General features: G+C 42.4%; 1 protein-coding gene across 1 annotated transcript in view; it reads right to left on the bottom strand.

Annotated features, from left to right (window-relative positions):
- The window catches only part of LOC145392974 (importin-4-like), a 332,091-nt gene that overhangs the window by 53,204 nt on the left and 254,382 nt on the right, over nt 1–24,505 (bottom strand). The window contains exons 13-15 of the mRNA XM_080267268.1: nt 11,000–11,205; nt 9,472–9,623; nt 647–840 (exon numbers count right to left, since the gene is read on the bottom strand). Coding sequence (XP_080123394.1) covers nt 647–840; nt 9,472–9,623; nt 11,000–11,205 — 552 coding nt within the window. The remainder of the gene's footprint in view (nt 1–646; nt 841–9,471; nt 9,624–10,999; nt 11,206–24,505) is intronic.

The raw sequence follows: 24,505 nt of genomic DNA, 5'->3' as shown, positions 1-24,505 counted from the left end.
GAGTACAGAGAGTAGACAGGATATGAAATACCTGTAATGTGATTCGTGAAAAATGCAGTGCGAGGAAGTCTGTGGACACCAGAATTGAAGAGAGTGTACTGAGATGGAATGGTCATGTGGAGTGAATGGATAATGACACAGTGGTGAAAAAGGTATATCTGACTGAATTTGAAAGAGAAAGGAGGCAAGGTAGTCCAAGGAGAAGGTGGAGGTATATGATGAATGTGTGAGGAAGAGAGGTCTGGAGGTCAATGAGGCTAGGGAACTGACAAGAGATCGAGCTGGCTGGATGAATGTTGTGAGAAGTGCATGTGCAGGGATTTGGCACCCCATTTTAACGTGGCAGCGTTTGGATTGATTCTATGGCATACGTTTATGTGAACCTACAGAATGTGATAAATGTTTTTGGTGTATCAGATAGAGCCAGGGTTCCGGTGGCTTGAATAATGAGTGAAAGAAGAGTGGCCCATTGAATTGGCCAAACCTGAGCTGTTTGGACACTGCTACTCCTCATCCTGCCCTAGGATGGGAAAGGAGGTCCTGATGATGATGATGATTATAAAGCCATATACAATGACAATGAAATAAACTACATTCAGCAACAAACTCTACAGATTTTTATTTTCAAAACAAAACCAAGTGTGACCTTCTTCTGCATGACATCCTTGACACAGTTTGTGATGGCCTCAAGGTGTCCCTGATGAGCCAGTACTGGCACTCCCACCTCCTTCAGCACCTCTGCATAAGCCTCCAGGCAACCCATTACTACGGACCGTTCCTCATCTGTCCGAATCAGCTCCGACAGTTTGGGGATCAACACCTGGATCCATTTCTTGAATCCTGTCATTTGCAAAAATACAACACTGTCATTAATGTACATCTATATGGATTAACTGAAGGAGCAAAACAGAGATCATTAACTGAGATGTAACAACAATCTGGTAAAAAAAACAAAAAAACGCCTGTTTTAACAAAAAACTAGTTACTTTGCAGATAAGCCTAAATTCTGTCAAGAGTTGACTTAGCTTTCAGTCTACCAGTGCAAACAGAAATAAACACTCAAAGACTGATTTCTCAATTCACAAAGATTATCTATCTATATACCTGGGCTACTTCCCTCAAAGAAAGGGAGGTAGCTGAGAGAGGATGACACACTCCCAATTTACTCATCCACTCAAACACATTCATTCACATCTTAGCCCCAATGGGAGAAGGGACAGATCCTCACCGCACCACACAGCACAAGGGTCAACTGCGCAGTGCAATCAGCGACATCCGCAGCAGGGCCCGACAGCAGAGCTGGTTTACCCCTGCCACATCATAATGGACCCATCCCCTTACCTGCACCTGACCTGATCAGCTGATCAGACTAAATGTGGAGGAATGTCCCCTCAGGGCTGCGTCATCATTTATTCAATCACAATTTCTCTCCAATCATTCCTATCATGCGCAGCCACTCTTCCTTGCTCAACAAACATCCTTCTCGCATCCAATGCTCTCTTCTCACTGTCCATCCATCCTGTTCATGGTCTTCCTCTCAGCCTTACACCTCTCACATCCGATCCAGTTATCTTTTTCACCAATCACTCATCATCCACTCTCCATATGCCCAAACCATTGCAATATACCCTGCTCAATTTGATCAGCCATCTCCCACACAACTCCAGCTCTCCTTCGCACTTCATCATTTCTCACTAGATCCATACGCGTCACTCCACACGTACTCCTCGGACACCTCATCTCCATTACATTCAAACTTTTCCTCTCGGCTACACCCATATTCCATGTTTCAGCCCCATATTACAAGGTCGGTACCACAATACCATCACACAGCCTTCTCTTTACATCCATTCTGAGTGAACAACACAGCTAAACACTTTTTTCATTCCTCCCAGCACCTTTCCTTCTTCATTCATTTTAAACTTTACTTCTACATCTATTCTTCCATCCACAGCAACTTGTGACCCTAAATACTTAAAACACTCTACCTCCATAAGCAACTCACCATTCAAAACTATAAATTATCCACACTACTACCATCTACCAACCTCAAATACTTCATCACTTTACTCTTATTCTCATTTTACTCTCAATTCCCTCCTTTCACACACCCTTCTAAACTCCTCTACCAACTGTCTCAATCTCCTCTCTGAATCAGCCACGAGTCCAGTAATATCCACAAACAGCAGCTGATTCAGATTCCACTCTCTACCATCAGCATTCACCAGACTCAAACCTCCACCTGACACTCTTGCATTCACCTCTCTTACAACACCATCCACAGAAATATTAAACAGCCAAGGCAACATCACACATCCCTGCCACAGCCCCACTCCCACGGGAAACCACTCACTCACAGCATTTCCCACTCTTACGCACACTCTGACAAATAAGGATGTGAAGGAGCGTTGTGGTGTGGATGTGATAGGAAGTGTTAGGAGAAACACACTGAGGTGGTTTGGCCATGTGGAGAGGATGGAGAGTGAGAGACTGATGAGGAGAGTGTATTTGAGTGAGGTGGAGGGGGAGAGAGGAAAGGGGAGGCCAAGGATGAGCTGGAGGGATGGAGTGGAGAGGTATAGGACAGATGAGAGGGAGGTGTGAGCTGGGAGCAGGGCAGTGAAATGGCAGGGGACAGGGTGATATGGAGGCAATTTGTTTGTGGCCACCCCTTACGGGAATAAGGTGTCTGGCAATAGATAGACAGATAGACACATGCTCTACTATTTTCACCCCTTTTAGCAACCTACCATCAAGTCCATACAATCTTAAATCAGTCCACAAAGCCTCCCTACAAGTTTTATCATACGCTTTCTCTAAATCCATGAACACCTAAAACACATCCTTACCTTTCAGTAAATACTTTTCACACACCTGTCTCATAGCAAACACCTGATCCATGCATCCCCTCCCCTTCCTAAAGCCACACTGCTCATCACCAATCACTCCCTCTGTACCCACTCTCTCTTAATTAACACTCTACCATACACCTTACCTACAACACTCAACAGATTTATACCCCTAAAGCTAGTACATTCATACTTGTCACCCTTACCTTTATACAACAAGTCACACAAGGACTTGCCCAGTCACACCCTACCTCTCACAAAACAAACATTTATGCAATCTTACTAACAACTCAACAATAGTCGCTCCACCACTTTTCAGGCATTCCACAGCACAGCCATCCATACCTGCAGCTTTCCATATTTTCATCACCTTTACTGCCTCTTGCACTTCTTCCATCGTGATCTAAGAATCATGCAACTCTCCCACCTCATTCATTCCTTGCAACCTGCCATCTGCCACAGTCTCAGGCTCCCTTTCCTCCTCTACATTTAACGATCTTTGAAAATACTCTGCCCATCTCATCCTTACTGCATCCATCCTAGTACATCCTTCCATTCCCTGCTTTTACTAGCTCTTCTTTCCCAGACTCTCCTTTTTGCACCCTTTTCACCTCCTTCCAAAGCATTTTCTTATTCTGTTGAAAATTCTTAGTCAACTGCTTACCCCACCTCTCATCTGCTGCCACTTTTGCATCATGCATAGCCCTTCTCACCCTATTCCTCTTTTCCTTATACCTCTCATATGACACCTCATCCTTCCTCTGCAGCCACACTTCATATGCACGTCTCTTCTCAGCCACAGCCATACTTCCTCGCACCACCATTTACTTCCCTTTCTTACACTACCACCCACTCGTCTCTCACCACACACCTCTTGTGCGTGCCCCACCACAGCACTCTTAAGCAACTGTCATTCCTCCTCCACACTGCCATTTTCTTGATATTTCACTGCATTCCACTCATCTTTCAATTTCTCCTGATACTCTATCATTTTCTCCCTTTTATCCAACTCATTCACTTTCAAAACCTCCCTGTCACACTTAACTCTCCTAGCTCTCACCCATCTCTTACCTACTCTCAACTTTCCCTCCACCAGATAGTGGTCAAAAATACCTCCACCCTCCACTCTCAAAACTCTAACATCCAACAATCTTCCTCTTACATTCCTGGACACAACCACATAGTCCACCACTGCTCTATCAACAACCCTTCCACCCTCCTGTCTCACCCACGTATACTGTACTTATAAATATCTTTCTTCTCAAACAAGGCACATCCAATCACCATCTCTCACTCAACACACATCCCTATCATGCATTCCCCATTTTCATTTCTTCCAGGCACACAATGCATACCAATTACACCTTCAACTGCTACATTTCCCATTCTACCATTCAGATCTCCCATCATTATCACATTCACATTCACTCCAAAACTCTACAGATACTCATCAACATCTTTTGCATCCCTTTCGCTACCAAGCCCATGTGCACTCACAAATACCCACAACTCACATTCAGATTTTGCTTTCACCCACATCAGTCTCGATGACACCACCTTCCATTCAATCACACACTGCTGTACTTTTGGACATGAACGACTACTGTAGTATCACTCTTGCAGCTTCATATTGTTTATAACAAAAAAGTCATTCCAGTGGATACAATGCTCATAGGAAAGTCTCAAAACATCCACTACATAATATAGATATCAAAGTGCTTTTTGTCTGACTGGCACCTATCATATCCAAGGTTACCATCTTAGGATTTTCTTACATGTTTCAATACAGTGACAACCACCATCAGCAATTTAAAAATGACTTGAGAGCAAACTATTTTGGCCTAATATACAACACCCCATGAACAATGCATGTAAAGTGTACACGGTATGTATTGTAGTTTTGCTATTATATTAACCACATCAATGATATATGAATGTAGTTGTGCATGGATTATGTCACTGAGAATGGTATATCATGATAAAACATCATGGAGGTGGCGATCAGTAGGCATATTCATTAATTTTTGACAGACTATTACCTCAGACAGTTCTTGATTTCCATATACAGTAATGCGAAGAATGTGTTGACTATGAAACTGCATCAGTGTGGATAATTTGAGCACCGAATGAGCAGTCTTCATATTCAATGTGGGTTCGGGTTCTCTCGTAACACTTCTTAGATAGTTATATACAGGTATTTGCACTTTACACATCAACATCCTCGTTTACCATTTTTATGAAAACAATGTTGATATTCAAACTCTCTAAGTAACGTAAAAGGCAGGGCTAACAAGCAAAACAAATTGCTTTGTCAGCAGTGTTACAAAGCCTCTGATGCCATCATGAATACAGACCTAGGGCTCAGCAGATCAGGGATACCAACCAGGCACATTAACTCAAGAGTTTATTCTCAGATCTCTCATCCGGTGTATCAAATTATATCATGCTGAGAGAGTGCCAATAATTATTTTAGTGGGTGTACATAGTATGACTGTGCTACAGATTTTCACTCTTATATAGCAGACTGATGAAGAGTACTGAACAGAAATACTGAGAGGTGAGTATATAAATACAAACCCACCTGGTTAAAACTCAGTAGAGAAGCAGGCAGATAGACAGAAGTAATTTGTAGTGTGTATATTTATGACACTGGTACAGATTTTCACAATTCTATTTATATAGTAAAAATTAAACTATTCACTGATGAACAGTACTGAATGGAGATATTGGAAGACGAGTGTACATTTGAGTGATTGTGACTGTATCAAGCTGAGACTTTAGTGGGTGCTGGTTAGGAGTCAATTTTTTCCTCAGACTTCTATCTATTGCCAGATGCCTTACTCCTGTAAGGGGTGGCCAAAAACAAATCGTCTCCATGTCACCCTGTCTCCTGCCATTTCATTGCCCTGCTCCCAGCTCACACACCCCTCTCTCATATATCTTTCCACTCTGTCTCATCCTTGGCCTCCCCCTCCCTCTCCTCCCTCCAACTAACTCACATACACTCTCCTCATCAGTCTCTCACTTTCCATCCTCTCCACATGGCCAAACCACCTCAATGTGTTTCTCCTATAGTCTGACAAATCTAAACATAGGGTTTGGGTGGAGTCACCCCCTCCCTGCACTGTTGCCATGTTTCCTAACCCTACGATGTATAACGCCTGTGGTTTGTGTAGTAGGAATGATACATAAACATAACTCATACTAATATAACTGTAATGAAAGTGCGGACATGTATCAAGGAAGAATAAAACTATTCTGCATACTATATTATACGATAATAGAGAAACGTGGCATAAAAATTTGGCAGTGTTGCTCTAAAAATATTCTAATTATTATTTACTTCCCCAACACTTCTAACATTGCTAATTAATTTAGCAAGTATAATTGCAAGAAAATTTGAAGGGATAAAAGTGGGAAGAGGCGATCCTTTCATAATTAAAATAAATATATCAAAAAGCTCTGGGGTGGCAGCACTCACGCGACACGTGTTTGTGTGTACGCTATGGGAGGTCACCAACCCCCTACAGGATTTAGGCCTATTGGGGAAACCTCTATAAAAAAAACGCGCCGTGACTTTTACCTCAAGGGTGGTGCGGAAATAAAGTCAAAATTATAATCCATACATAAAAATGGAAGTAAAAAACCATGGATGACACAAAATCGAGAGAGAGAGAGAGAGAGAGAGAGAGAGAAATAATAATAATAAAACTTTATTTCCACTAAACAGTGGGTATTCTTATACATTATACAGTAGTACAGCATACAGTATGAAAGTTCTATACACAATATAATACAAGTTGATACATATGGTGGAGAATAGTGACAGAGAGGTAAATGGTTTAAAAGGTGTGGGGACACTTAGGTTAAAAATAGATCAATTAAGGGATTTAGGAACGAAGGCAGTGGGAAGGATTAAGACAGATGGGATTGTAAGATTAGGGAGTTTGAGCAATAGGGTAGAATGTATGCTCTCAATAAAAGTATGGCAATTATCAACGGCTAATTATTATACAGGTGTTGATGGTGGGGGTCTATATTTATAGGAGGTGTTGGTGGTGGAGGTATAGCGGGTGTTGTTGATGGGGGTGTTGTTGGGGGTAGGGGTATAGGGGGCGCTGGTGGCAGGGGTATAGGGGGTATTAGAAAAACGGAGATCACAAGAGGGAAACAGTGTCAAGGTCATCGCTGATGGAGAGGTCAGCTCGGAAACGTGGCAACAGTGTAGGGAGGGGGTGACTCCACCAAAACCCTACGTTTAGATTTGTCAGACTATAACACTTCCCATCACATCCACATCCACACCACAATGCTCCTTCACTTCCTCAATTGTCAGTCACTTGTCAGTCTGTCTCACCATGTGACTCCACATGCTCCTCTCAAATAACTCATTTCCACTGCACTCACTCTTGCCTCTGCCCTTCAAACAACGTCCAAGCTTCAGATCCATACGTTGAAGTTGGTATCACAATAATGTCATGTAGTAACATTTTCATTTCCATGCTCACTTCCCTGTTTCTTATCACTGCCTTCAAGGAAACAGCAACCTTTCTTTCTTGTTGTACCCTTTCAAGCACTTCACCCTCTAAACTTCCATCCTTTCTCATCACACTACCCAAGTACTGTACTTAAACACACTCAGAGTTTCCATTTCCTCCTCATCCAACCTCACTGTACATTCACTGACTTCACTTCTCTCGAAGACCATAACTTTACTCTTCCCTTCAATCACGTGTAGATTTCATTTCTTACTCACACTCCCAAACTCATCCACCATGCCTTGCAGCTTCCCTTTGTCTTCACTTAACAACACAGTATCATCTGCAAACAACAGTACAGAGAGTTTCCAAACACTGCCCTCTCTCACTAGGGCTGCTCCAACATCCACTGCCCTACCTTTCTTTTATAACCCCATCTATATACAGACTGAACAACCATGGAGACAAGACACACCCACTTCAATCCAACCTTCAAATAGAAAAATTCACATAGTTCACTATCCACATGTGCTGCAGCCTTAGCACCCTCATACATACTCTTCATGGAATTCAACAACTTCCCATCCACTCTATATATTCTTAAAACTTTCCACAATCCTTGTCTATCTACTCTGTCATATGCTTTCTCCAAATCCATGAAGACTGCATACAACTTTTTTCCCTTCTCTAGAAACTTCTCCACTAAAGATCTGAGAATGAATATCTGATCTACACAAATTCTTCCCTTCCTAAAGCCTCCCTGTTCTTCTCCAACTAATTCCTCTGTTATTTCCCTAACTCTGTTAATAAGTATCCTACCATATGCTTTTCCTATTACACTAAGAAGACTATGATTACCACACATTTCTTTTTCCCTTTTTCCTTTGCACGGGGGAATAATTATACCTGACTTCCAATCCTACGGGACTCTACCCTCCTCCCAGGTCAATCTGCACATCTTCCACATCCATTCTGCTACTATATCTTCCCCATGCTTCAGGATTTCACCACACACTCCACCCATTCCTGGGTCTTTCCCCAGTTTGACTTTCTTCATTGTTTCCACAACTTCCATCCTACTGATTTCTTCCTCTCTTATCACATCCCTCCAACTCCCAGCCATTCCCCAGCCACTTATACTTGCATTACAGTACTTTCATTCTCTACGTTCAACAATGCCTCAAAGTGTTCTCTCCATCTGCTCACTTTTTCTCCCTTCTCCAGTAGTAATCTACCATTTTTATCTTTCACTCCCTAACTAACTTCTTTGGCACCCCGTCCTGAGACTTGCTCTACCAAAATTAGGGTGCGTCTAACACGGTGCGAGCATCTTATATGCTGATGAATACTGGTAACCTAACATGTCTCTGAGTTCCTGGTACTTACCATAACATTATATATATATGTATATTTAGTGGTCTAATTTGTCATAAAAGGGGAAACTGAGGTTGCGCCTGTGGTATCTGGGACCAATTAAGATCAATCCCATAGTGCTGTGTATTCATTATTGTGTAATTTTGTTACCACACGCCATGTTCAGTACCAATTTGTGCAATAATCAAGGCTCAATGTAGTGCTGCTTTGGCTGTCTGCCCTTTCCCCTCTTCCTTCCTTCCTCTTCTTTCTTTCCTTCATTCTTTCCTTTTCCTTCTGCTTTCAGGCAACTTTACACTCCCTCTTGTCTTTCTTTCCTTCTTTCTTTCCTCTTCCTTCTGCCTATGGGTGACTCTACACTGAGTGACAAGCCAAATGGTTTCCTGTACACTGGTAAACCATTTACTATGCTAGGTGGTAACCATATAACTAAATTATGGGACCTGGTGGTTCAGTGGGTAATTAAGGCGCTCCAATCGGACTAAGCCTGAGCAGGTTTATATCAAAGGGATGGTTGGGGTTTATTGCTTACATAATGCCACTCACGGATGAGTGAAGCTGGTCACTCTTATCTTAAATGTGAGGACCAACTTGCCTAGCTCTGGGCTCCTACGCTCCTCATGGGGCAGCATAGGATTGGATGATCGATTGATGGATCAAGGGATGACTGTATACCATCATCCTCTTCCTGCAGTTAGTTCATTACATGTAGGGTTTACTACACTGTACTGCACTCCACAAGAAAGGCCTCAAGTGTGATATGTGCTCACCTTCATTAGCTTCAGGGGCAGAGATCTTGGCTAAACTGATGACAAACTGTGCCATAGCTCCCACTGCAGCCTGCCGCACATCCTCGTTGGGATAGTTCACCATCTTATACACTTCCTCCCCACTCTTGTCCATGTATGGCAAAAAGGCCTCTCTGGAGTAGAAAGTACACGATATCATGGAAAGTATCAACACAGCATGGTTATAATGAAGCTTCATAACTACAGTACTGTTACCACCATCTGACATTTTTCTAAATACAGTACTGTACAGTATAAAATTTTTCATTAGAAACTTTGCTACAGCCTTAACCCTTGCTGAGCTACAGACCTCATATGAAGCACAATGAAGGCCTGCACGGGCCCAGCAGCAAGTCTTATATTGATTCGTTTCATTTGTAAAGGCTCAAACATGCTTGCATTCATCGGACTTGGTCACCTAATGGTGACTCTCCACGCTGCTTGATCTCTGGCAGCCTCCTTATTCAGTCCTTTAACTCTGAGGTCACACCATATGACCTTGTACCAAGTCTCTTTTCCTCTCATAATCCTACCCTCAACTTCCACACTTCTCACCTTCTGTACCCAATTGTCATCCTCCATCCTCTACACATGCCCAAAGCCTCCCAATCTACCCCTCCTCGTCGCAACACCAATATACTCCAGTCCCATCCTTCCTCTCAACTCTTCATTGTAAACTTAGTTCCTCCATGCCTAACACTGAAGGACACTACACATCCATCTAATCACTGGCCCTTCTGTACGTATGAGTTTTATTCTCATCCTTTACCAACCGGGTTTCACTGCCATACAGCATTACACTCCTACCACATGCCACACACAAAATTCCCTTAGCACAGACAGAGAGCCCTCTCAACTCAGGAGAGGCAACAGCTCCCTGAACTACCTCCAACCACTCCCTACCCTAGCCACAGAGTGAGCTCCAGCCCCACCTCCAGCATATAATACGTCCCCCAAACAACAAAGCTCTTCCACACATTCAAGAGCCTCACCGGCAAATCAGTCCTTTCACCCATGACACACCACACAGAAAATACGCATTATCATGCAGTCTATCTTTAGAAACACGATATCTCTTGCACACCCATTTATCACAAATACTGCACAAGACTGAGTTACCCCCAACACCCTTGTGGTAAACCACACATGGCCACTCGCTCTCTGCTTTTACAGTACTGCCACCAACCCTGGTTCTCATCATTTTTTTTTATCCACATTTATTCTCAAACCCTTGTGCCCCATTCCATCTCTCCACTTCCGAAATCTTTCCTCTGTCTCCCTTTCATTCTCTGTAACCAACACAAAGCCATTAGCATACAATATCTCCCATGGGTGCCCATTTCTGAAGTCATGTGTGAGAGCTTCAAGCACCATGACAAACAATAAGGGGCTGATAAATGGTATACAGATACTAAAACATGGATACATGAAAACCATGGTTGGTGAACCTGTTGCAGAAAATGGATTACTACAATACAAATCCCTGAAAAAGGAATTAATGATAACTTACCCACAATGCAATGCCAACTCCCTGAGTGCCACACATGTGTCCTCTTTCTCTTCCAAGAAGGCATTCTCCACCGAGTATCCTGCTACATCATCATCATCACCATCCTCATTGCCAAGGAGGTCCACCTCACCCTCATCTTCTTCTTCAGATTCACTCAGACCTTCAATTGTTGTCGGCAAACCTGCATCATCATCCTTGAAGTGTGTCTGTATCAAAGTAACAAACAGCAAATCATCAAACTGACCCAATTTCCAAAAATTACAAATAGCGTGCAACATGATTATCATTACCCCATCATTTTCTTTTCACTTACGGATACAGTGAGGTAGGGCCCAAAAAGCAAGGGCGGGGGGGATCAGAAACTGACAAAAAGGCTGCCCAATGAAATGGGACACATACTCATTTCTCTTCATTCAAGCCCCTGGAATCCAAAATCAACCTAAAACGAACACAACCAAGCAAGGGAATTAATAGGAAGGCTGCCAGGCCCAGAGTTCAAGCACTGTGGATAACAACTATTAGGTGACCAAGTCTAAAGCATGTAAGCATTTGGAGCCTCTATAAACAAAATGAACAAATAATACAACAAGAACAAAGATGCTTCATACAACCTATATGCTAGGCTCAGAAAGACATTTATCACTTCAATGGAAAATATGCAGAGGTCCAACACTTCATACATTCCTCTGTACAAAGTTTTTTCAAACCAGCTCAACCCACTCAGCAGTTACTTCAACAAACAAGGGATGAGGCTATGGCACACAATGTTTGACTTGGCTCGTATCTCTGACTGGGGTAAAAGTAAATTTTGTTGTTTTTAATGCATCAAAAACTATGTTCTTACACCTAACAACCCATCAAAATCTTCCACAGGAATACCCACTGATGTTTAATTATATCCAGCTCAATCCTGCATCATCCTTAAACATACCGGGGGTTTCATTCTCTTGGGATTTATCTCGGAAAGATTATATTAAATCTCTTGTAAAATTTGCTTCCAAGAGATTAAGTGTGCTAAGCCAACTCCGTACCTTCTTTACCCCCACACAGTTGTTGACTTTATACACGGGCTTTATTCACCTGTGTTGAGTACAACTTTCACGTGTGGGGAGGCTCCCCACATACAGCTCTTCTCAATAAGGTGGAGTCAGGCTTTTAGTCTCATTAACTCTCCTCCTCTTACTGGCTCCCTTCAACCCCTGTCTCTTCACTGCACTGTTGCATCTTTATCTCTTTTCTATCACTATTGTACTTAAATGGTAACTGCTTCTCTAAACTGTCTGCTTGCATCCCTCCACCTCTACGACAGGTGCGTAGCATTCGTCTAACAACAAACTCTCATCCCATTTCTGTCCAGCTCTCTAATGCAAAAGTTATCCATTACTTCCAGTCCTTCATTTATGCAACAGGTCAACTCTGTACCTGTCTCCCTCTGTCTGTATTTCCTGCTTCCAATGATCTCCAGTCTCTCAAATGCATTGTGTCCAGGCATCTCAAAATTAATGAAGCTTGAATTTGGCTCTCTTTTTGTTGTCTTTATTTTTTTTCTTACAAGGAATGATTTGTGGGTTCCTGGCCTTTGGTTCCTTCCTCCTTATTATTATTATTAAAAAAAAAAAAAAAAAAAAAAAAAAAAAAAAAAAAAAAAAGCAAGCCTCATCACCCTCCATACCTCACTTTTACACATTTAATATTTCTATTCACTTTCTTCTTGGTCTATCATGCCTCATCTCATCTTAAACTCGCTCACATATATTCTATTTATTACTCTATTCATACCCATTCTCTCAATACGACCATACTGTCTATGCACTCTATAACTCTCATATCCACACACTTCCTTAATCTGCATCTTTCACTTGCTACATTATTGTTTATCCTATCCACTCTCTACACACATTCCTCAGTAACTACATATCCACTGCTCATACTCTTAACTTTTCATTTTCATGCCACACCAGTCTCACATTTTTATGTTAATATAGTAAACCCATTAACTGTGATATATGGCCAAAGCCGTTCCTAGGTGCCTTGCAACTTCCAGCTCCAGTGTCAGGTTAAAATTCTAAGTTCTGTTCATTGTTTTGGGGTAGACTGTTGACAAATTACTTAAAATATGTGGAAGCATCTGGAGCTTTTTCAGCCACTCACACCCCACCCATGCACACTTCATTAGTCAGTGGTACGATAGAAGGTCACAGTCTGGCCCAGTAGTTTAAAAATTCACCACAGCTACATCAAGGTAGATACCATGCTGATTTTGTGCTGCATACCAATTATACATGCACTCTTTTATGTATTACTCAAAAAAAATAAAAAATAAAAAAATAAAAAAAAATAAAAAGGAATATTCCTGGTAGTTGCATTTTTGTTTATTTTCCCCAATTCTATCTACCTATCTATCTATCTATAGCTGGACACCCAAATCCCACAAATGGTGGCCACAGACAAAACACCTCCAAGTCACTGTCACCCACCATTCGACTGCCCTCCCCCCAGCTCACTCTTCCCTCCCTCATATACCTCTTAACTCCATCCCTCGAACTCATCCCTGGTCTTCCCCTCCCTCCACTTCGCCTACATACACCCTCTTAGTCAGTCTTTCATTCTCCATTCTCTCCAAATGTCCAAACCACCTCAGTTTATTTATCCTAATTATCTCAATCACATCCAAATCCACCCCACAATGTTCTTTCACTTCTTCATTCGTCAACCTGTCCCTCCACGTCACTCCATATGCTCCTCTCAGGTAACTCATTTCTAACCCTCTCGCTCCTGACTTGTTCCCCTCTAGCAAGGTCCACACCTTGCTTCCATATGTCAGGGTAGGGATCACAATACTATCATGCAGTGATTTCTTCACATCCATACTCACCTCCCAATTTCTCATAATCGCTTTCAGTGAACCAACTTCCTTCCCTGCTGTACCCTTTCACGCACTTCACCCCCCAAAGTTCCATCCTTACTGATCACACTACCCAGGTACAGTGGGCTCACACAGTGCGCGATTCGCCTTATGCACAAGTGACCAAAAATCATAACCAAAAACCCTTTAATGCGCAAGTTTACCGCACAGAATGCGAGGCAGAGGCAAGGAGTGGCTCAAAAATGCCATTTTCTACTAGTGCGCGACCACCCCTCACAGAGCGCGTCACGTGTCGTCATGTTGATGCGCAGCTCAAGGAAGAGGTGAAGGCACAGGAAGTGAGCAACCTAAGAACGGAGGAACTTCTGGTTGGTATCGACAAACTCTTCCGTTTCTACACAGACAGGCACAGGGAAGAAATAAACAGGAGAAGACAGACGCTCATAACAAGCTACACACAGCGGGGTCAAGTTGGTGAAATAGCGGAACCATCGACATCGTCTGCTCCTGATCCTGTTGAGGATGAAGAGGATGCAATGTCAGAAGTGTCAGCATTGGACTTTGAAGGGTTTATGGTCGAAGTGAGTGACTTGGATGCTTCTGGGGAAGGTGATCAAGAGGAGTCTGCGGAGGGAAGTGCTGGTGCGGTAGGGAGTGTGGCGCTGTAAGTGTTGCCGCGCCTCGGAACCCCTGTTATTTAAGGTCATCAGGCCTGTTGTCTACTGTTGTTAAGGTGACTACCCATATTTTTGTTATTGTAGCTATAGCTTTAGTACAATGTCTGAAACATATGACCTTTATTATGTCTCTAAGGGCCAAAAAATCTCCAGGTATGAAGGGGTACCGCCCATATGTAATTATTCCCGTAAGATTATGTATTCCTAGTACGCGAATTCCCAGTGCACAAGCTCGTGCACCGCCCAATCTCTCGCGCACTATGCGAGCCCACTGTACTTGAATGCACTCACATTCTCCATATCCTCACCATCCAACCTCACAGTGGATTCTGACTTCATTCCTCCCAAACACCATAACTTTACTTTTGTTTACATTAACTTTCAGATTCCTCTTCTTACACACTGTTCCAAATTCATTCACCAAACCTTGCAACTCCCATTCATCTTCACTCAACAATACTGTATCATCAGCAAACAGCAACACCAGAATCTTCCACACTTCACCCTCATTCAGTAGAGCCACCCCCACATCCACTGCCTTACCTTGCAACCCCTTTACAACCCCATCCATGAACATATTACACAGCCATGGAGACATCATCACATCCCTGTTTCAGTCTCACATTTAGATCAAAGAACTCACTCAGCTCACCATCCACACGCACTGTAGCCCTAGCTCCCGCGTACATACTCTTCACAACACTCAATAATTTCCCATCCACTCCATATATTCTTAACCCCTCCGTGGCCGTGGGTCCGGAATTTTACGTGCACCCCTGGCCGACGACAGGGCCATTTTCTGAATTTTCGAAAATTGATTTTTTTCCCTTGCCATATTGAAGAGGAAGTTCCGACACACCTGGCAGTGCAAAATTCAGCGTCCTAGGCCATCTTGTGGCATGCAATGGTCTCACAATAACTTTGTAGAAACTTGTAGTGAAGTTTTGTGGATTAGTTATATATATATTAGACTTGTGGACGAGAGGTTGTTATACGTGAGTAGCTTTGTAAGTAGATAATCTTGGTTCCCTTTTGTCATGCAATGACAGGAGAGGTAAAGAATGGTACAGGACTATTTTTATTTGTCTTGGAAATATTAACAAAGTCTCTCACACAGAGTGAAGTATAAAGTAGAGTCCCTCGAGCTACCTCCTTGTCTCGCTCTCTCTCTCTCTCTCTCTCTTTTCCCTCTCGCCCATGTTGCTAGGCTCGTTCTCCCTACTACCTGCCGGTTCTATGGCCTGTCTCCTTCTGAGCTCTGCTTCCTAAATTCTGGTGTAGCAGGGGTCGTGTCACGTGTGTTACGCTGTTGTTGGAATGTTCTAGAAGCCTGTGTGTGAGTATGTGTGTATGTCTGTGTATGGTCACGAGGCGCTGTCATGTGCCTATCAAGCATTGGAGTGTGTAAGCATGTTTAGCACTGCTCGATTCTCGCAGACACAATACCTTCTCATCATCTGACTTGCTGCGTCTATCTGTCTGTCTATCTATCTATCTATCTATCTATTATGATTTGTAATTATAATATGGAGTCCTGACACTGCTCGGCCACGTACTGGAGGTCCTCCGACAACAATTATTATTGATATATGCTAATCTATTAGTACATAATACTGATTATAATATTGTATACATATAATATTCATGTTAATATTGTACTGATCCAGTAATATTACATTTTAAACAAGTTGTATACATATTTGAATAAATGCAATGGTTGTTGTATGACATTTTGTAAGGTGTGTATGTATAACAGACATACGCATATAATTGTGCAATGGTAATACTGCTAGGTTATTACATTACATATTGAGTTATCCCTTTAGTAATGTCTAATATTTCACCTACCTTGTATGATGATTCTGGTAATACAGAATTGTGGTAAAATTGTATCTATCTATCTATCTATCTATCTATAGCCCGACGCCCTAATCCCGCAAAGGGTGGCCACAGACAAAACGCCTCCAAGTCACTCTGTCACCCACCATTTGACTCCCCTCCCCCCAACTCACCCCCCCCTCCCTCATATACCTCTCAACTCCATCCCTCCACCTCATCCTCGGTCTACCCCTCCCTCTCCCTCCCTCCACCTCACCTACATACACCCTCTTAGTCAGTCTTTCATTCTCCATTCTCTCCACATGTCCAAACCACCTCAGTGTATTTCTCCTAATCTTTTCAACCACATCCACATCTACCCCACAACGTTCCTTCACTTCTTCATTCGTCAACCTGTCCCTCCACGTCACTCCACATGCTCCTCTCAAGTAACTCATTTCCACTGCTCTCACTCTTGACTTGTTCCCCTCTTGCAAGGTCCACGCCTCGCTTCCATACGTCAGGGTAGGGATCACAATACCATCAAGCAGTGACTTCTTAACTTCCATACTCACCTCCCTATTTCTCATCACTGCTTTCAGTGTACCAACAACCTTTCTTCCCTGCTGTACCCTTTCACGTACTTCATCCCCCAGAGTTCCATCCTTACTCATCACACTACCCAAGTACTTGAATGCACTCACATTCTCCATATCCTCACCATCCAACCTCACTGCACACTCTGTGACTTCATTCCTCTCAAACACCATAACTTTACTTTTGTTTACATTAACTTTCAGATTCCTCCTCCTACACACTGTCCCAAATTCATTCACCAAAATTGTATGATTTTATATAATATAGTAGTAACATTGTGGTAATGCATAATTGTGTTGGCCTTATAACTGTAGTTACATTTTGTTAATGCAACTGTTACATAATTGTGTTGGCCTTATAATTGTAGTTACATTTTATTAATGCAACTGTTACATAATTGTGTTAGTCATATAACTGTAGTTACATTTTGTTAATGCAACTGTTACATAATTGTGTTGGCCTTATAACTGTAGTTAAAGTTACATAAAAGTTACATCCTGTTAATGCAACTATTACATAATTGTGTTGGCCCTATAACTGTAGTTACATTTTGTTAATGCAACTGTTACATAATTGTGTTGGCCTTATAATTGTAGCTGAAGTTACATAAAAGTTACATCTTGTTAATGCAACTGTTACATAATTGTTACATATTGTTTGTAGTTACATATCATTTCTAGTTCCATAATTGTAATAATTGCAGTCCTGACACTGAACCCGGTCATGCTGCGGTCGATGATAGTGATGATGTGACATGCCACTGGCTCGTGGAGACAACAATTTGCTTTTTGTTTCACTTATAGAAGGAGTTTATGTGGTGATGTGCCATGCCACTTGCTTGTGGAGACAACAATTTGCTTTTTAGTTTACTTATTGAAGGAGTTTATGTGATGATATGCCATGCCACTTGCTTGTGGAGACAACAATTTGCTTTTTGTTTCACTTATAGAAGGAGTTTATGTGGTATTTTGGCATTTGTAGTAATACTTACGCTTATTTTCATTTGTTTGTTATGTGATCTTACTGGTTTTTTTTTTTTTTTTTTTTTTTTTTTTTTTTTGTATGTATTGATTTTCTGTAGTTTGTTTTCCTTCGTTTGTCTACACTTTTTCGGTGTTGTTCAAGGTTGCATAATTGCTGGCTAATTCCCTTGGGACCCTTTTTTAACCCGTCACGTCTCGAGGTTTTCCGCACCTCCGACATCCCCCAGTCCCGAGGTATTTTCGAAAATTTTTTTTTTGGCTAAAACCTTCGCTTTTGGTGAGAAACATCGAAAATTCATAGAGAAATCGCTCACCTGAGGTTTAAAATACCCAATCCAGGTAGGAGTTCCTCCTTACCTGACTGGGTTTTCTAACATGCTGGCACCAAAGAAAACGAGTTCTATGGGAGGGTAACTATTTTATCCACTCATAAACGGTATTTATTTATTTACTTGGTACGAATATATATGTAGTATGAGAGTATATCGGTTTTCAAGCAGTAATAAAGGCATTATAAACACTGTTTCACTCACTAATTAATCACCATACCTGACCTTTTTTTGCCACATTACCTGATCATTATTTCTGGCTGTTTCTTCTTCTAATGCTATGTAAACATTGTCCTCCACATTGTCATCGATTGGGGAATCACTCTGGCCCTGAATATCTTTAATAGCCAGGTCACTGGTAACAGGTCCATTGCAGAGACAATGGCGTGAGGGGGGGAGGGGGGAGGTTATGCAGTGTAAGGCATTGTCCCTGCTTGGCATCTTGTAGAGGAATAGAAGAAGGTGTCCCGTGTATACATATGAAAAATCACGCGTGAAAATTGAAAATTGTGCAAATTAGGGACCTTGCAATTGCACGACGTACTGGTACGTCGCCAGGACTGGCAAATGCAAATCGTTGCAACGTACCCATACGTCGACGGGACGGGGCGGGTTAAGGTTTAGTTTATATTGCACCAATATTACTGAATATGATATTATATAGCCCCATATTTTGTTATTTTACATAAAAATTATATATACACTATATACACTGACTTGTTCTTCACTTGTACCTATCGTGGGCAATATATGTGTCAGCACTGTGTGGAAATCTTTGTCTTCACGATTGTGTTGATGATGTTCATTCTTGCTAACGTCATTTGTGTTGGCCATTTTTTTTTTTTTTTTTTTTTTAACTTAATTTGTCTGTTTCCACTAGGTAGCTTTAATTAATAAATGTTTAATACAGTTCATTTAATCGCTCACTGAGTAACTGTGATGGTATATTTTCTTTAGTCCTTTGTAGATGTAATAATGCATAGCTGTATGTATGAAACACGTATTTTATGTAGGTATAAATGGTAACAATCGTTGGTAGTAAATAAATGCTATAATAAATGAATGAATATATACAGTGTAGAATATTTACTGTTCGTTCAAGTATTTAATGACTGAATTATGATGATAACTGAAGTAGGTATATGAATTTAAGTTGTAACTATACAGCATGTTTTATATGTTTGTGCATAAGTTTTTTGTCTATCACTGAGTATTGTATAAATGAAGTAACTATGTAACTCACTAATTTTTACCGTGGTGGAAATGGTGTGAGTGGTGTTGCACGTGGTGATAGCGTTGTTCTTCACGGGTTGATTGACGTGTTGTGGGGTGTCAGACACACGGCTTGGCGTTGTCTCAGCACACGTATGGTGACGTCGACTTCCCACATTGGTAGCTGTGGTGAGTAAATGAGTAGCGATGAGTAACTTGAGTGAAGATGAGTGAGTAAGATGAGTTGTGAATATGGACTTGGTATTTGCTTCGTCGTCTTGACCTCTTCACTCCTGCATCAGCGGTGGAGGTTGGGTGGAGGTAGCAGAGAGAGGAGGGTGAGGTCTGGTGGTTGTGAGTTGTGAGTCGTGTCTCATTCTTCGTTTGTTTGTTTTGTTTTTCTTTCTCGATGCATTCGCGGTCCTTTTTTCTTGTGATTTACTCATTGTGGGATGAAGACTGCCGCTTCTTGTAGGCGCGTGTAGAAGATTATACAAACGATTCGTAGAGTTGTTACTTGTAGCTGATTGTAGATGGTTATAGTTCGTTGGTTCGTCGTAGAAACTTCAAGACTGTTTGTATCAGTACATTGTTAAACTATTGGCAAGACGTCGTGTGATCACTTCTACATCAGCGTGATGATCGTGGAGACGGAGGGGGGGTTGGAGAGAATACTGTCAGGAGCTGGTTGTGAGAGGTATTTTTTGTTTTCAATCTTGATATTTTGTAGGAATACACTGATGTGTAAAATTATTCCAAAAATAAGATTCTAAGATGGCGTCTGTTTGTCTGTCTTCGGCACAGCACATGATGGAGTTCATCTGTCTTCGGAACACCACAAGATGGTGTCCATCTCTTCAGCACCAATGAGTGCTGTAAGCATCATTTAACCATTGTGGCAATTGTTAACCACCATAAAAATAATAACATAAATATGAAAAACAACTTTGAGATTAAGAGGTTTAAGGTTTTGTTGCAACTTATATTAACTAGTCACGTCCCGAGGTTTTCTGCACCTATGACATCCCCCAGTCCCGAGCCTTTTTGGAAAAAAATTTTTTTTGCTAAAACTTCCGCTTAGGTCAAGAAACGAAGGAAAATCACAAAGAAAGTGGTTCCCGCGGTCTATAAGTGGTCCGTACAGGTACGGTTCCCCCCGGCAGGTATGGTGTTCTGTAATGGGTTGGATATGCGTTTACGTTTTCTATGGTAAGGAATAATGGGAGAAACAACACACAACACCTCTATATTTATTGAATTTGAACTAATAAATAACAGTAACAATATAATGGATTTCAGACACATATGTATGAAAAATAAGCATTGTACCATCGCGCGAGCATAGCGAGTTCGGTCCGAGTCGTAACATGCTATATGCTAAGTGTCTGGTATGAGTCAACCTATCATTTTTTCTACTTGTATACTTCTGTTTCAATGACATTTTACCAATTGTTTTACCAATTACAACTGTTTGTAAGTGTTTTCAGATGTTTTCATTCATTATGATGACATGCAGCATAAGTATAGCGCACATCAGCTTAGTAAGCGCACTCGCTATGACTCGTATTTCAACATACCAAATTGTTTTATCACTTTCCAATTATTTTCCCCTTTACATAGAACCTTTCCTCCACCACTGTAAAGGTTTTCAATTATTTTCATTCATTACAAGGGCATTTAGCGATATGCTAGCGCATATTCACGTAGCAACCATGATCTCAAACACTCGTGTTTCATCATCTACTTTATTTATTCACTCCGCTTATAATTTCCCACTTACATTACACACGTTTACACCCCTATAATGCACTGTACATACTTACTGCCATTATTTATTCAAGTGAGCGTGAGAAAATCACATGAAAATACCCTCGCAAGGAATGTTTTGACAAACATAATACTCACACACTTATATACTAATTCACTCACACACTTATATACTAATTATTCACTTTATCACTTGCTGACTTTTATTTTGACTAATACGTGCCTTATTCATTCAACTGAGCGTCAGGAAATTGCATCTCTATACACACGCTATGAATATTTGACTTAGAATATATATCAGCACTTACAATAATTTGAACTTATATTATACCCGTAAGAATTTCCAATAATAATAATTATATAATTACGGGCCGTATTTATTGCACTGAGCGACAGAATATCGCATCATAAAACCCTCGCTATGTAAGTTTCAACTTAGGGCAGATTTATATACTTACTTACAATGTTTTCACTTATGTTCTACCCGTATGCACTTTATACTAATATTTGGAGATCAACATGACTGATAATTTCACTGAGCGTCTGTCTGTCGCATTTACCTCATAATTTCTGCGTCCTTTCGCATTCACACCATACTAAAATTGCATCAACGTGTGATATTCACTAAAACATGGGTGAATACAGAGACCCACGTCACACTGCACGCACTCATAGCAGGTGTCCTTCCTCTGTGTCGTGAGTCTCACCTGGGAATTACTGCACACGTGACACCTGCGTTGGGGCCTAGGTCTGTTTGGCTGGGGAGGGATAGGAGTGGGGAAATGGCGGCCGGATATTCTCTGGGGAGTTTGGGCAATATGGGCAGTGCGGGTGTGATGTTGGGGCCTTTCAACAGCATACTTTGTAAAGATTTCTCGTGTGAGCTCCCTCACAAACCCTTCAAAGGTTTCCTGAACTCCTGTGGTCATGGCGTGAAGGTGGTGGCAATTCAGAGCAGTGATATCTAGCAAGTGAAAGAACAGTTTTTTATACCACTTCATCGTGGTCCTGGCACACTCTACCGTCGATATCATGGAGTCTGACAGGTCCACGAGGCGCATGTTTATATTGTAATCCATAACACACTCAGGTTTCCAAACATGACGCCTGTTCTCGCTACGGTAATCAAAGGAATCAGTACGGTGCATCAAGGGGCGGTGAACCGTGGACAAGAGGCTTACTTCTCTGTTGTGGTTCCACATTGTTGCAAGGATGTTGTTGGCTTTGAAGAAGACAACCTTATTCCTTGCAAGTTTCCGCCCTCCTTGGCCATGTGACGCCGGTTCACCTTTACGGTTCCACAGACTCCCGTTTCATGCGTGTGAAGATAACGAGCGAGAAGAGGGCTAGTGTACCAATTGTCGAGGTAGAGAACGTGACCATGATGAAGGTAGTCTTCTATCATCGTCTTTACCACTGCTCCCAACAGTCCAATACTTCGATCTTCTATTATGTCTGTCTGTGCACCGGTGTACAAGACTATGTCTTGCACGTATCCAGTCCTACAGTCGCACATAACAAAGATCTTGAACCCAAAACGGTGCCTTTTGCTGGGTATATACTGTCTGAATGAAATATTGACTCTCCACAACACGAGACTCTCGTCTATGACGAGGTCTCTATAGGGATAGAATGAGGAACGAAAGGTTTGCCTGAGGTGATCAAAGACCAACCTAATTCACCTCATTTTATCAGTGATGTTTCCATTTGCAGGGTCATGAGCATCATAGAAATGGAGGCGACTTAGAATTTGTTGAAACCGATTACGGCTCATCACTTGACCAAATATTGGGGTAAACATAACAGGGTCCCTAGTCCAGTAAGCAGGAATTCTATTCTTTCTTATAATACCCATCAAAAGGACCAGGGCAAAAAATAAGAACATTTTTGGAAGGGAGACAGGGTAATCATAGATGATAAAATGCCTACTCCTTGTTCCCAATCTTTCACTCTCTAGGCGCTGGGCGCTTGCAAACAGGTTGGTTTGGTATACAATCTGATCAACAAATGCCTCACTGAAAAACAGGTGGAAAAAATCCAACCTGGTGGAATTACGGTGAATTCCTGGAGCAATGAAGCCAGATCGCCCCTGCTCAGTGAAGGGGTGAATGAGGGGAGAAAAATCACTCCCATCCTCACAATCCCACGACACAAATCCCTCGTCCCCATCATCCCCCATCACCGCCTTCGTCTGGGTGGGGAGGAGATCCTGGTTGGGGAGGTGGGGGAGAAGGAGTGCGGAGGGCTTCCCCACTGTCATTCCTCTTCCCTCTGCCTTTACCCTTTCCCTTTCCCTTACCCTTACGGCCTTGAGGAACATTAGGGGGCTGTGGGGATGAAATAGGGGAATATTGGGGAGCAGAAGACGTGCTGGGGAGTGGTTCCTCCCCACCTTCCCCCTCCATGACAACACCACGTGCTTTCTCACGCACCCTAGCTCGACCACGTGTTAGGGGATATTGGGGAGCATAAGACGTGCTGGGAAGTGGTTCCTCCCCACCTTCCCCTTCCATTACAACACCACGTGCTCTCTCACGCACCCTAGCTCGACCACGTGTTAGGGGATATTGAGGAGCATAAGCCGTGCTTTGGAGTGGTTCCTCCCCACCTTCCCCCTCCCTCACAACCCCACGTGATAAGGAACGCACCCGCACTGGCCCACGTGATCCACTATGCCGCCTCACACTACGTAGGGAGAGCAATGACTCACTCACGTCACTCTCACTTTCCCTAATCCTCCCTGGACTTTCCCTTTCACTCCCCACTCCCTCCACTTGACTTCCTAGCTCCCCAAACAAAATGCTAGGCCCATACCTGCTCATACGACGTGGTGTGCGCTCTGGGCCACGATGTGTTATTACCTCACGTCCATACCACGTGGCAGCACGTCCCACGGCTCCGTCATCGTCCTCATCCTCATCCTCGTCCTCGTATTCTGGTTCCAAATCAAGCTGGGGATAGGGATAGGATATTGCACGTGCCTTCTTTGCCTCCTGCCCCTCTCTAGCAGCACGGTAAGTCACGTACTGCCGCTTCCTGGGAGATGGAACTTCCTCGTCACTGCTGGTGGTTTCTTCCTCCTCTGGCTGCACATAATCCTTGTCCATATCCTCGTCGTCCAGTGGGGAATCACTGTCGCCAGTAAAGGTGTCCAGGGCGACTTGAATTTTGCTGTCTGAGAGACCTCTCTTAGCCATGTCTGAGCAGGACCGTGGCTACCAGGTGAGTGGACGAGTGGTGGGCTAGCGCGGGTCGCG

The sequence above is a fragment of the Coenobita brevimanus genome, chromosome 23, assembly GCF_032717465.1.
Source record: "Coenobita brevimanus isolate Jiangsu-jjx chromosome 23, ASM3271746v2, whole genome shotgun sequence".
Classification (NCBI taxonomy): Eukaryota; Metazoa; Arthropoda; class Malacostraca; order Decapoda; family Coenobitidae; genus Coenobita; species Coenobita brevimanus.
This window is presented reverse-complemented; position numbering and strand designations above follow the sequence as displayed.